General features: G+C 45.7%; 2 protein-coding genes across 4 annotated transcripts; one reads left to right on the top strand and one right to left on the bottom strand.

Moving 5' to 3' along the window:
* Positions 1 to 931: 931 nt before the first annotated feature.
* Positions 932 to 4,451, bottom strand: znf367 (zinc finger protein 367). The gene is made up of 5 exons (XM_088433987.1): positions 3,938 to 4,451; positions 2,690 to 2,840; positions 2,431 to 2,550; positions 1,924 to 2,062; positions 932 to 1,835 (listed from the first exon to the last, which is right to left on the bottom strand). Exons 1-5 carry the CDS (start codon positions 4,205 to 4,207, stop codon positions 1,568 to 1,570), a joined length of 948 nt encoding a protein of 315 aa, XP_088290113.1. The 5' UTR covers positions 4,208 to 4,451; the 3' UTR covers positions 932 to 1,567.
* Positions 4,012 to 14,088, top strand: LOC148429636 (intracellular hyaluronan-binding protein 4.S-like). 3 transcript variants are annotated; one of them, XM_088433971.1, is made up of 9 exons: positions 4,012 to 4,164; positions 11,308 to 11,548; positions 12,019 to 12,145; positions 12,483 to 12,620; positions 12,689 to 12,760; positions 12,836 to 12,895; positions 13,011 to 13,185; positions 13,586 to 13,774; positions 13,855 to 14,088. In XM_088433971.1, exons 2-9 carry the CDS (start codon positions 11,314 to 11,316, stop codon positions 13,918 to 13,920), a joined length of 1,062 nt encoding a protein of 353 aa, XP_088290097.1. In that variant the 5' UTR covers positions 4,012 to 4,164; positions 11,308 to 11,313; the 3' UTR covers positions 13,921 to 14,088. The 3 variants fall into 3 exon arrangements, with proteins under 3 accessions (XP_088290097.1, XP_088290090.1, XP_088290081.1); XM_088433964.1 differs by lacking the exon at positions 4,012 to 4,164 and adding an exon at positions 5,519 to 5,623; XM_088433955.1 differs by lacking the exon at positions 4,012 to 4,164 and adding an exon at positions 11,048 to 11,203.
* Positions 14,089 to 14,251: the final 163 nt, after the last annotated feature.

Below are 14,251 nucleotides of genomic sequence, written 5' to 3' on the forward strand. Positions count from 1 at the left end.
TGAGGGTTATAACATAAGAAAGAACAGATTCTACAATTCCAAGTTCAAAATGTTGGGAAATTGTGCATATTCAAAATTATTCTATGAATTTGTAATATATATTAAATGCCATTATTTTTGTCAAACCACATTCACACAAAAAGACTAAGGGTTAGAAATGCTTAAAAATAGACTAATGGGGCTACAACAAACATTTGGTGACTTAAGTATCAACAACTAAATTCCAGTTTCGGCTCACAGGACATTTCCATAGCCAATAATATTAATAATAAAAGTTTGGCTGCTCATTCCTTCCAAAAACGGGGGGAGAAGGGGACAAGTCGGGCTTTTACAAAGCTCCTTGACGCAGTTGTTTTTTGTGTAGTGTAGCGTAAAAGACAAACATAAAACCCAGCAAGCACTACCAAAACATCAGACAAAAAAACATTGCAAGCATAATCCAACATTAAAAAAAAAAAAAAACCCACACACAAGTGCTTCATTTTTCTTGTAAATACTGACCAAAACATTCCCCAAAGGTATAATCTGGATGGCAGAGGTGGCTGGGAGCCTCTTAGAACTTGCTAGCTTTTATTATAAAAGATGACAAAAGCTAAACATCCTGATGCTACATTAGCAGCTGCTTGGAAAAGAAAAGCCTGATCAACTGACATGTTTTAAGAGCTTCCCTTTTAGTATCACACCACTGTCTCTGCTACTCAAGTGTGAAAACTGTTTTCTACCAAGCAGTGGTAGAAATGTTGAGACACTGACTGATCTTTATGCTTTCATGTCACGAGATAATCTGAATGTGAAGGAAACAAAAAGTGCCACCCCAAAAAAATATTGTCTTGACCTTTCTCACTGCAGTAGAAAGGTGGGAAGAATGAGAAGGCTTTAAAATACATTATCTAAATTCACCCCCCCCCCCCCCCCCCCCCAAAAAAAAAAAAAATCCATCTACTACACTGCTTGGTAGAAAAAGGTTTTGAGTGCACGCAATGTGATGCAGATCCAATGCGGGGAGATGACGGCGCTGTGAAAAGTGAATTAGGCTTGCAATGATTACCTGTCGTTCTTACAAGCACACACAAGCACCTATGTCCAACTGAATGTCCACACTCCTCAAAACAACACCTCCCATTGCCTGACATGCCGGAAGGCCACGACTGTCCGACTTATGGGGCATGCACCCTGTTCGCAAAACTTCCAACCATATTTACAGTCACCCCCTTGAAAACATAACTTTAAAAACTTGTTACCATGAAAGTGCAAAAGAAAACAACGTAAGTACTCTTTGTTCGCCTTTAAAAGGCTGGAGAAGAGCGACATTCTTCATACAAGTACGTCTACTATAGCAGCCTAAAGGGATAAATGGAAGCTGAATAAGGTGCTTTAGCTTGTGCCTTCCTAGGGAGGAGAGTGACTGATGCTGTGCGTAATGTTGTGAACACTAATCTCAGGTCAGTTCTTGAAAGTCAAGAAGAAACAAGTAGTTCTGTACTTGATGGTGGTCGAGCTTCAGCACACTACAAAACAAGGAAGGCAGACTGGGGCTGGACAGAAGTAATGGGGGTTGGGGGGGCGCTCAGGCCGACAAATTGTTGGCTAGCTCAATGAGCGCGAGAGCACCGTGGAGACGCTCCCGCTGCTCCTGGAGGCGGCGTTTGGCAGCTCCCCCCTGGCTGCCCTTCTCCTCCTCTGCCACCTCCTCCTCCTCCTCCTCATTCTCCTCATCAGACTGGAAGAACTCCATGGGATCCTGCTGCTCCTGGTCCTGCGCTCTGACTTTGCCTTGCCCTTTCACCCTGGTATTGGAGGTGGTAGGGGCACGTTGCTCTCTGGTCTGCCAGTACCTGCGAGGAACCAGCAGCATTTGAACCCCCTAACGTGCCGAAAGCAAAAACCACCTTGAAGTCATTTATGAAATGGAAGTCGTCTTACTTTGCCAGCCACTCTGCCACTGCCTTGTTGTCCACAGACTGCGCCTTCCCCGTGGCCTCCTTTGGCTCCTCCCTCCTCAGACGGGAGAATGGATGCTTAGGGCAGTGACGGTTGGCGTGCGTGAATCGGTTGCCACACTCTTGATGACAAAACAACATATTTGGTAAACCCCTTGAGATGTTTGTGTTTACCACAGCTGATGTGAGGTAGCAATGGTCTAGTTAAATAACAAGAAACAGCTTTGATTTTCAGTAACAAGCGGACAAGGAAGCTGCTGTATGCTAATACATATTGTACATTATTAACTCAATATGTAGCATTGCAGTTCAAGAAAATGCACCTTGTGCGAAATAAGTGATAAAGCCACATCAAAATTTCATGCGTACAAATGTATTTTTTCCATCTACGGTATGACAGTAGTTTGTAGGACACCAATAGATTGCACTTTGGCAGCGTTCGTAATGTTACATGTACTTCCAATGAAACGCAACATAACAATTATGGCACCTTTCTCTGAGCAGACGAAGGGTTTTTCTCCAGTGTGCAGACGCTGGTGGGTCTTCAGTTGACCACTCTGGACGAACGCCTTGCTGCAGTTCGGGTAGTCGCACGAATACGGGCGCTCACCTGATGGGTAAGTTCATCAGTGTTGTCATTTAGTCAATAACACAATTTTACGATACGCTAATATGTAAAAAAAATAAATAAAAAATCCTTCAGTATTCCACATATACCTTACACATACATTTTGGCACTAACAACTAACCTGTGTGTGTTCTCTTATGGGCCTGGAGAGACTTTTCCCTGGGGAACACTCGGTTGCAAATGTGGCAGCGGATGCGGCTGGAGGATGTCTCCCCCTCGCTGATCAGCTCCCGTACTGTGTCAGCTCGAGGGCGACCTCTGCGAATGCCATCCTGACCACAACAACAAATACACATTAAAATCATTCATTTTCAAACACTACATGCAACAATAGAGGGAGAACAAAAATAAGAGTTGATTAACATTTTTGACTGAAAATAATGCATATTTATAATTGGCAACGTCAGCGCAGTATTAAATGTACTGCATGTCTGTTATTGTAGCAACAACTGTAATTGGTGATTATTCCCAACCATTGTGATGTGCCATACAAGTGTAAATGTTCCAGTTTTACTTCATTCGATCAAAATGACTAAGTTTTACTACAACTACATGGTGTTCCTTTAGTCATCTAGCCATCTATGCCAGCTATGTATAATGACAATCCGAACAATTAAATACTCATCAATATGCTGACAGATGGTACCTGATTATCCAACTGTTGATATTCATGCAATTGAATAATAACTCTATTGGCTTTCAACCAAACAGATGATTACACACCGCTGTGCTGTACTGACAGAGGGCTGTTCCTAACATCGTGGTCATCTTAAATAGCTGAACAAGAGAAGGTAAATACAATCAAGAGCAATAAAAAAATATACACGCAAATGCGGCAGTGTAAAATTCTGACAGCCTTTTTATCCATATTTTTGAAACCCCTCGACACGTACCCCTGTTATTATCAAAGGGGTCCTAGAAATACAACAATCAAACTCGATCGGAAAACTCAAATCTCGTTTTGAACGACGATCGGCCAAACGAAAAACACGATTCTCATCATAACGACAAAATGAGAAGATAAAAGAAAAGTAAACATAAAAGCGTTCAACCACCTCCAAGAGTCTGCCTTTTGTTTTTACCTCGCGCGCTGGTAGTATCGCGAGAGCTCAAACAACACACTTCCGGCTGCATTTTCTTTTGGGCGCCAAGCAAGACGTCATGAATGTGAGCTGTTGGTCAGGAAACCAGGAAGGGGTTTAAATCCACTAAGACACGCCCGAATGCGCGGGCGTTTCTGTTTTTCTATTTTTTTTTTGATGAACACATTATTTGTCAAATTGAATCGAATTCTACTCTGGGGTGTGGTCACTATTTTACGCTCACAGCTGTTTCGGCGTTGACGACGAGTTGAAAACGAATGTCGTACCTTGTTCTGATCGGGCGAAGAAGCCGCGTCGACGTCCCCGGCCGGCCCGCCCGGAGACGAAGCCCCGCTCAGCGAGCCCGGGCTCAGTGTCACGTTGTGGGCGTTCTCTCCCCATTTCCAAGGGTAAATCATGAAGTCGCTGAATCCCGGGCTCGCGGGCGTCATGGCTTCAACCTTCTGGGGCTTGATCGGGGTGGTCTTGATGACGGACACCAGGACCCTCTTGGGTGAGTCGTTGCAGAAGATAACGTGAGGGGTCTTGTCGGTCATCCCTTGCGCGTCAAAACTACCGGAAATATCTGAAAATCCGAACGGCTCTCCTGGGTTTTCTCCCGATTAAATTTATATATATTTAATGCTAAAATCGACGCACCGTGTTAATCCGGGCTAAATACGTCCTTCATTTCCAATAGGCAGAAAAAATAACTCCGTTAGATATCGCCTCTCGTAGATTTAATCGGCGCCTTGTGTCCAACAACGAAGCTGCGAGTCCAGTCTGAGCAGTGTGCGCTCACAGGAGTGATTGCACGGTGTTGCAAAATCGCGCCGGAGCAGTAAACGCACCAATCGGCTGTAGCGTAATCCCACCGTTCGACGAAGGGAACCAATGGGGCGGGTTTGGCTGAGCCCATTGAGCGAATGACTCCGCCATAGCCAGGAAGTCCACGAAGTTCAGCAGTTGCGATTGGTCGAGACCCTTTGTCCAATCAGGTTTGAACTCTGGGCGCGCGCGCTGGCGCTTGGCCGCCCGGATTGGCCAAGGAGGCGGATGTCGCCGCACGCGCGCTCTGGATGGATCCAATGAGGGTAAAAGGCGGTTGATTTTACAGCGGCGACGAGCAGATGGCGGCCTTTTCCCGCGCACACGATTCGTCTGTTGACGTAGGGGTGAATTTAAAGGTATACGCATAAGAACGTTCTTGGTGCTTTGAGTTGCCATTGTTGCGTAATTAAAGCGGATGCACTCAGAGCAAAAGAAGCACTGTGGCTCGGGCAACGAGAAATTTAAATGCTTGTGAATTCTCACTTGTGTTTTTATAAGTCAAGCAATTCTAAAATAAAAATCGACATACACTAAATCGTGCGCAGTGATATACACCAACTACACAAACCAAAACAAACTAAAACGCACTAAACAACGCTGCAGCAACCAGAAGAAAAAAATCATTGCTTCCTTCGCAAATCCCCGATTTGTTTGTAGATGAGAGAGATGAAAGAGACTCATTTGATCAGGATCACAGGGTGCGTGACGTCACACGCATTTTGAAAGAAACGTCATTTAATGTGGCCACTGGCCACGAAAGAAAATCTTGCGTCAACTTCTATGATTCTTGCCAAAATATGTACAGTTTAGAGGTGGACAAAAATACCTCCCACCCCCTTTCATTATATGCATATTTTACATGCATTGTGTTATACATGAATAATATACAGAACATGGTCTCTACATGGATTTTATAATAGGGAATTCTTGAAGATCACTACCATGATAGACAAAGGACTAACTGTACAATGGAAACTGAATTAATTCCCCCATTTTAACAGATTTATGAGTTAACGAACAGAATTTTCCTGGTTTAGGAATTCCATTCAAAAACCCCTCTGTACAGTAGATGTGGACGTCTTCATTTCCAGAATTTGTTGCTGTTATTTACTGGTACTGTGGCGCCATCATCAGACTTAGAGGTATGTACACTTCTTTTCGAGTTGTGCCAGGGACAGCGCCAGGATTAGTTCCCTACTGGGACACGCGGGTGGGTGCTTAAAAACAATTGATTCACTTGATTTACGTCTTGTTAATCAAAATAGTTAAGGCGTGACTAAAGTGCAATGGACAAACAGTGCAAGTAAATGAAAGAATTACCCTGCACCCATCTCAAGCAGAGATAGGATTGGAACACAAAATTGACTTGTGAACTCATTCATATTTGTAAACTTGATTACATGAATCTAAAATATTTTAAATCATAAAATAAAATAAAAAAGTTGCAGGGGCTTAACCAATACAACACAGGCAAATAGGTGAGTTATTCGGTGACTAACCAGGAAATGTACGAGGGGGGGAAAGGCAACAAAACTGAATACAAAGAACATTTTTAAAATAATAAATTTTAGGACAGAAGTTGTTTGTGAGTGTGTGTTGTATTAATAAAGCACCACACTTATAGCTTGTTCGAGCATCCGTTTACTGTTCGGCTCAGCGTACAGTGAATCAACAACGGCGCCCACGCAATGCATGTCGGGAGGTTGCTCGACTGACATAACATGCAGTTATATCAAACATCCACTGGATGGTACTATAATACCACCCGTAACATCTCCCTTTTCTTTAAGTGCCCCAAACTCCAAACTCTTTTATAATATCATTAACGAACCGGACAAGTAATAACTTTTCATTGTAACAGTAGAACATCAACAGTATAATAACATTAACGAACCGGACAAGTAATAACTTTTCATTGTAACAGTAGAACATCAACAGTAGAACAGCTCCCCTTCCATCCCCCCCTCCACAACCAGAACGCCCCCCCCCCAGCCGCCCTTGTAGGCCCTGTGAACCTACAGGTCCAGTCTGCTGGGAGGCCGTATCTGGCGGCCATAACGCGACAGAGCAGGGGACAGAGATGGTGCTGACGATGGAACAGATGACGTTTCCGAGACCCTAGGAGAATCTGGCGCACCCGAACTGCTGGGAAATCGGCCCTGAGCCACCTGAGGAGAAAACCTCCACTGATCCTCAGTCATTTCACTCGGTGCCTGAACCCCAATGCCTCCAGACGCAGACTCCTCCACACCAGTCACCGAGTGTTGCGAAGACACCGGCTCCGCCATCCGTAAGTCGACCCGATTGCGACGATAGAGAGCACCCTCGACCTCCACCAGGTAGGACCGTGGAGCGACTTTCCGCAGACACACCCCCCTGCGCCAAATGCCCGTCCTGTCACCCGGCAGCGGCTTCATTCGAACTGCCTCACCCACCGAGAGCTCAGGCAAGTCCTTTGCAGATCTGTCGTATATGAGCTTGGAGACTTGTTTCCTGTGGCGCAACTTGTCAACCACGCCCACAATAACCCGCGGTTCGAGCAGCGCGGAAGCCACCGGCAAAGCCGACTTCAGGCGCCGTGCCATCAGACGTTGTGCAGGACTGCTGTCCATCCCCTCTGTCGGGGTGTTTCTCCACTGTAATATCGCTTTCCAAGCATCTTTTCCTTCACGAAGGGCTTTCTTGCACAGATTCTTAGCGATCTTCACAGCCGCCTCCGCCTTCCCATTGGCCTTAGGATGTCTCGGCGAGGAGGTGACATGCTCGAACTCCCACTCCACTGAAAACCGTCGGAACTGAGAACAGGCAAACTGAGGCCCGTTATCAGTGATGACCCTGTCGGGTTGACCATACCGGGCAAACTGAGCCTTGCATCGCTTAATCGTCGTCTCCGCACTGAGGTCCGGCAGTACATCAATTTCCCAGTAATCTGAGTAATGATCAACCACCAGCAGGAATTCTTTCCCACCGTGCTGAAACAGATCCAGGCTCACAATCTGCCACGGGCGTGTAGGCAGTTCATGGCTCAGCATTGTCTCTTTATGTTGCTCTACAGCGTACTCATTGCATATTGTGCACTTACTGACATAGTCTTTAATGTCAAATTGCATGCCAGGCCAGTATAAAGTCTCCCGTGCCTGTCTGTAGCAAGCGTCGCCCCCAATGTGACTGCAGTGCACTCTGGCCAGCATTTCAGCTCGCAGTGATTTAGGGATCACAACTCTCTGCCCTCTGAATAACACACCATTTTGAACACTCAACTCCTCTTTGATGGGCCAGTATTCTCTCACCGCCATCTCAGCGTCGTCCTTAATCGTTGGCCAGCCGTTCAGAACGATAGCTTTCACAGCTTGCAGCTGTGCGTCCTTGTCTGTGTGCCTCTGTATCTGCACCAATCTTTTGTCCGTGACGTTGAGATAGTCAGCCATATTTATGTGCTCAATTGCACGCTGCTCATCCACCATACTGCATACTGTATGCTCCGTCCGCACCATCCTGGGGTGTGAGCTGGACACAACTGCCCTGCTCAGTGTGTCGCTCATAAACATGTCCGGCCCTGGCTTGTAAACCACTTGCAAGTTGTAGCCTTGGAGAGCAAGAAGCATGCTCTGCAAGCGCTTGGGGGCATTCAGAAGAGGCTTGCCGAAGATGGGTATAAGGGGCTTGTGATCCGTCTCCGCCGTGACCATATCTCGACCGTAAAGGTAATGATGAAAACGCTGGCAGGCGAACACTATGCTAAGGCACTCCTTCTCTATCTGCGCATAGTTCTGTTCCGTGGGCGTAAGCGCCCTTGACGCAAATGCGACGGGCTGACCCTCCTGCATCAGACAGCAACCCAGGCCATGTTGACTGGAGTCACTCTGCACTGTGACGGGTTTCGTGACATCGTAGTACCGCAACACCGGAGTCATAGTCACAAGTCTTTTTATTTCCTTGACAGCTGTCTCATGTTTTGACAACCAGTGCCACACTGCGTCCTTGTCAGTGAGTCTCCTCAGAGGCTCACAAACCTCTGATAGCTGTGGAAGAAACTTGGCCAGGTACGTAACAAATCCAATGAGTCTCTGCACACTCTTGACATCTGTTGGGGCTGGCATTTCCAAAACAGCCCTTACTTTCTCTGGGTCGACCTTGAGACCCACCGCTGACAATATGTGGCCGTGGAAACGCACTTCAGACACCTTGAATTGAAGCTTCCTGATACTAAGGCGTAACTTGACCTGACGGCAGCGGTCAAGAAGGGCTACTAGCTTCGCATCATGATCCCTGTCTGCTTCCTCATCGCTGTCACCGCAGCCCACCACCAGGATGTCATCCGCTATAGGCTCCACTCCTTGAAGCCCTGCCAACAGCTCGTGCTGCCTCCTCTGGTAGACCTCCGGAGCCACCGACACGCCAAACGGAAGTTTCAACCACCTCTTCCGCCCCCAAGGAGTCCAGAACGTGGTCATGAAGCTGCTGGCTTCATCCAGCTTACACTGCAGGAAGGCATCTCTTGCGTCAACCAGTGTGAAAACTCTGGCTTTAGGTAGCTTGTAAAGCACATCCTCCAACGTGGGCATGATATAATGCGATCGCTTGAGTGCGCGGTTGAGGTGATACGGCTGTAAGCATATACGCAATTTATCTGGTCTCCTGACAATGACCATGTTGCTGATCCAATCTGTCGGTTCACTGACAGACGTGATATGTCCTTCTGCTTCATATTTGTCCAACTGGGCCTTCACAGCGTCTTTCAAAGCCACAGGGACATTGCGTGGCGCGCACTGCACTGGCTGAATCGCTGGATCTAGATCAAAGTGAACTTCTCCGGGGAGTGCCTCCACCCTACCCGTGAAAACATCTTGATATGCTGTGATGACTGTCTCCTTGGCGAGAGGTTTGGCGAGACTGTGCATGACTGTGTTGAGCTCCTCCACTCTGAGCTCCTCTGGAATGGTGAAATGTATGAACCCCATCTTTTCTGACATAGAGCCTGACAGCAATGGCAGCTGCCGTGCATTCACAATCTCAAACTCCAATTTGTATGTGTGGCCCTGCACCTCACAGTCCATAGTAGAAACTCCTAATGATGGAAGTCCATGATCTGAATACAGCTTGAGGGTGGTGTTGCTCCGCTTTAGTTTTTCTTTTGGAGCCAGTCTCTTTTTATCTCTGAGACTCATGACGTTGCAAGTAGCTCCCGAATCAATCTGGCATTTCTGTAATGCTCCGTTCAGCCGAAGTTTGACAAACCATTTTTTGCCTCTTGTCCTCACAGCTCCAATGCTTTCCACAGCATACACATCATTTGTTTCCATCTCGGAACTATCTTTGTCCATGTTCAGTCCTTCAGCTATGTGTAGTTTTCCCTCCTTTCTTTTCGTTTTGTTGCAAACTCTTGCGAAATGATTCGCTGTTCCACAAGCATTACAATTCTTGCCATATGCTGGGCAATGTTCCTTTCCTCTCCCATGCAATGTGCCACAGTATTTGCATGCGGAAGGACTCACATCCTGTAATCTAGGATGAGCACTCGTTCTCTCCGCAGTGCTAGATTGTCTTTTGAAGGTATGTTTTCCTACGGCGTTGACATTGTCCAAGTGAGATCTTTCCTGCTCAATAGCTCTCAACTGCAGATCACTCAACTCAGCTGCTCGACATGCTTCGATAGCGCTGGCAAGCGTCAAGTCCTTTTCCCGTAGCAGCCGTCTACGTGTGCTCTCATTTGCAATGCCGATAACTATTTTGTCTCTGATCAACTCATCCCTCAAGGCGCCGTAATCACAGGCAGCAGCTCTCTCTCTGAGTCGAGTCACAAAACAGTCTATTGGCTCACCATCCTCCTGTTTACAGCAGCCAAACATGTAGCGCTCATAGATCACATTTTTTGCAGGTTTAAAGTACTGTTCCAGCGAATCCAGAATGACAGAGACGTCCGCCCGCTCCACGTCCGTCAGCGTCAGGTTGTGTTTGTAGACATGCCGGCATTCAGCTCCCATAATGCTCCTTAAGGTCGCCGCCTGGACCTCCCCGGGCTTGCTCACCAGCCCCGTTGCTAAAGCATAATCTTCATATTCCGCTCGGAAAATGTCCCAGTTCGCACTCAGATTGCCGCTGAGTGTCATCGGAGTTGGAGGGGGAATGTTAGCGGCCATGCCTATTTCCTGGTTCAGCACCAGAGTCTCAGAAATTCACTGTAAAGCACAATAAACTCACACGCTAGCGCCATGTAGCCGCCAGCGCCGATGTACGTCCACTTCTGACACCATGTTTGTGAGTGTGTGTTGTATTAATAAAGCACCACACTTATAGCTTGTTCGAGCATCCGTTTACTGTTCGGCTCAGCGTACAGTGAATCAACAACGGCGCCCACGCAATGCATGTCGGGAGGTTGCTCGACTGACATAACATGCAGTTATATCAAACATCCACTGGATGGTACTATAATACCACCCGTAACAGAAGTAATAAAGTCTTATGCTTTTGTTTACGTCTTTTGGAGTCACAACGGCATTTGTGTGAATTCAAAAATCCCCCAACATTCTCGGAAATAAACCACATTCACGTGTAACGTCACCCCGAATCAACGCTATGGGTATTCGTGAGGGGGCGTGGTACCGTTTGCATGCGCACGTGCAAAATATTTATATAAGTGGAAGGAATTTGTCACGCGTTTGTTCGAGGCTAAATGGACACTAAAGAGTCGGTTCTGTTAGCAGTGACGGAGGAAAACTTTGGTTTGCAAATTTGTTCATTTTAATAATTACTGTTCACAATGACAGTTATACGACGGGATTTATACACCTGCTTTTTTGTTGTTGTTGTTTTACTCTCCCTCCAGATTAAGATGCTGCCTGACGCCTACGGCTGCGTTGTGGCCAACAGGTTCGGGAATCTTCCCGACGACGACAGGGACCCGTTGGATTTAATTAGCGAGGTGGAGAGCGAGAAGGAGAGAAAGAGAAAGAAAAAGAAAGAGGAGGACGAAAAAAAGGCCGAGCAGAAGAAACCTGGCCAGAAGGAATCTCAGAGGGACAGGCGTATGCCCATTGTGAAAATGGCGCTTCCAGAACCAGATGGAGGTACGTGACAAACCTCGCCACGTCCATATTATGTATGGATATCACAATATGATGTGAGTTTGTTCTGAGAACAAACTAATTTCTGTGTCCAAGTGTAGGCTACTGTCTACTTTGCTTTGTGAGCTGTAAAGGGTAATTGTGATCAAATAAGGATTTTTTTTTTTTGCCCCAGACACTTTGATGCATTTTGTTTTTTTGCTGCTCAGACAAACATTTAACCTGTATAAATCCTGTAAAAAGTAGTTAGTTGTTTATATTGCTTCCCTTTAGTCAGTGTTAAAAAGAATACAGTTTTAGCTATACTTATACAATTTTCATAGATAGCAATCTTATTTACGGTAGGTGTAGCAAGTGGGGGGTCAAAATGTATTCTCTTTCCTAAGGGGGGCTTTGCAGGAACCCTCCTGCTATACAGTAAGAGAATAGACGTTGGAAATAACATTTAAGAGTAAACCACTTTTTCTTCCTAGTTTGCAAGCAGACAACCTGTGCCAGAGGAGTTGGCAGAGCAGAACTGACAAGCGGCTCAAAGATGGGAGTCTTTGGGGAGCGTAAGGCCAACCCAGCTGTGTCCCAACAGGAGTTCACTATCCCCGAGTAAGTTTACAAATCTCAAGATTCAACAGCTTTTACACCAAATGCCACTTTGACAAAAATACTTTCCATCTCAAAGTCATAGTCATTAAAATACTGTAGCACAGGATATTTAGGTGTTCATCATAAACACTGGTTGAATTCAGAAACAAAGGGTTTTTAAATGCTGATAATAATCTAAATGTGTTTATTTTAACCTGCTATATAATGCATTTCAACATCAAGACTTGAATGTAGGAAAGTAAAAAAAATACTGATTGGATGAAAACGCACTGTAAGCTGTACCTCAGCAGGGAATGACTGAAATAGTACACAAAGTCACATCTATTTTCTCCCAAAGGCCTTTCAATGATCTGGATATTGACTCCCGAAGCCAAGTTGCAGGAAGAGCCAGGAGAGGTGGAAGAGGAGGATACACAAGGAACTCTGAAAATTTCATCCTCAGGGGCAAAAGAGAATATGACCGACACAATGGAACGTAAGCGCCAACTTATTTACACCCTGAGAGATTTTAAGACCCATCCCGTTGTTAACCACTTCCTGCAGAGGTATTTCACCTAATGAGAAGAGGGGTGGCCGAGGTCCCTGGAACTGGGGTAGTGTGGACGAACCAGCAAGGTGTGTGTTTCTGTCTACAACGTGCATATTGTCAAATTAGTTAACTTTTAAAGGGGGTTGTCTTTGTTCTTAAAGCGAATTTATGGATGCGACGACTGAGGAGCCACAAACACCAGTGGAAGACAACCAGGACATGTGAGTATCATGTACAAACATGGGGGCTGATTTATCGATCATGTAAATAGACATCTTTGTAAAGCATAGCGTATTGTTACACTTTTTTTTTTTAAGTTGTAAAAATGTCTTCTAGTGCAACGTCTGGGGAAGAAGGAGAAATGGTGGTTCAGGTTGCCATGGAGATGACTTTAGATGAATGGAAGGCCTTGCAGGAGGTCAATCGTTCAAAGGCAGAGTTCAATATCCGCAAAGCAGACAACACAATTCCTTCAAAGGCCAAAGTCATCCACTGTTCCAAAAATATGGAGGTGAGTCTGCAAACATTCAGACACTTCATGGCCAAACAACCCTAGATCACTCCCAAATTCTTCCTGTACACGTAAACACCAGATGGAATGCACTTAAACATTGAGTGATGGGACCTTTTGTTACCGATGCATCACCATGTACAACAAAGCTTGGTGGATCAGATAAACTAAATTTTTGATATGGGGGGGAGTTCAAACACAATCCAAGTAGCCATAAAATATACTCTATTAATTTCACATGCAAGACATCCGCTGCCCAAATGAGGCCTCAAAACCTTTGTCTACCACGCGCTGCCAGTCATTTGTTTTTTCCCCAGATAGTGCAGAGAAGAATACCTTGAATTAAAAATATGAATAAGTAAACTGGACATTTAATTGGTCATCTACTATCTGAATTCAGCATCTCAAGGGGCATGTGGAGGAAATGGACAGCGAATGTACTTTCCTCCGCCGGTCTGTGAATGACATCACCTCTCTCATGGACATCAACTTTGGTAGTCTGGGACGCCCGTCTAGAGGAGGCCGAGGCAGAGGATCTCGTGGCGGTCTATCCAGCTACCCCGAGAGAGCCAAAACCAAGCTGGAGAAGGTGAGTATTATAACCCTATATATATGTATATATCTATATCATAACCCTAACCAATGGCTAATAGTGCTACTTGCTCACAGGTGGGCGACGAGGCTCCTGACCCTGACAACCCAGAGGACTTCCCAGCGTTATCAGCAAGCAGATGAGCGAGTTCATCCTTCATGTTGCTGAAGTGGGGAAATGGGTAGCACTTGAAAACACTGGCAAGAAAATCAGTTTTTCAGGCTTTGCTGCTCAAGGATTGGTGTTTTGTACTGCTGGGTCTCTGTACCCATTCACTGTAAGCACTGAGATTATAAAGACATTTGCAAATATTTCTAGGTTTTTTTTTTTATCCCCTACTCTCCAACTACCATAACCATATGGACACACTATATAAGATGTAGGTGATGTGTTTGACTTGGGTTTGCCCCCTCCACCACCCACACAAAAAACTCTGGGCAAAAATGGTCACACTTACTTGACATAGCAAGTCAT

This window comes from Hippichthys cyanospilos, chromosome 1 (genome assembly GCF_059441005.1).
Source record: "Hippichthys cyanospilos isolate Australia breed blue-spotted pipefish chromosome 1, RoL_Hcya_1.0, whole genome shotgun sequence".
Lineage (NCBI taxonomy): Eukaryota > Metazoa > Chordata > Actinopteri > Syngnathiformes > Syngnathidae > Hippichthys > Hippichthys cyanospilos.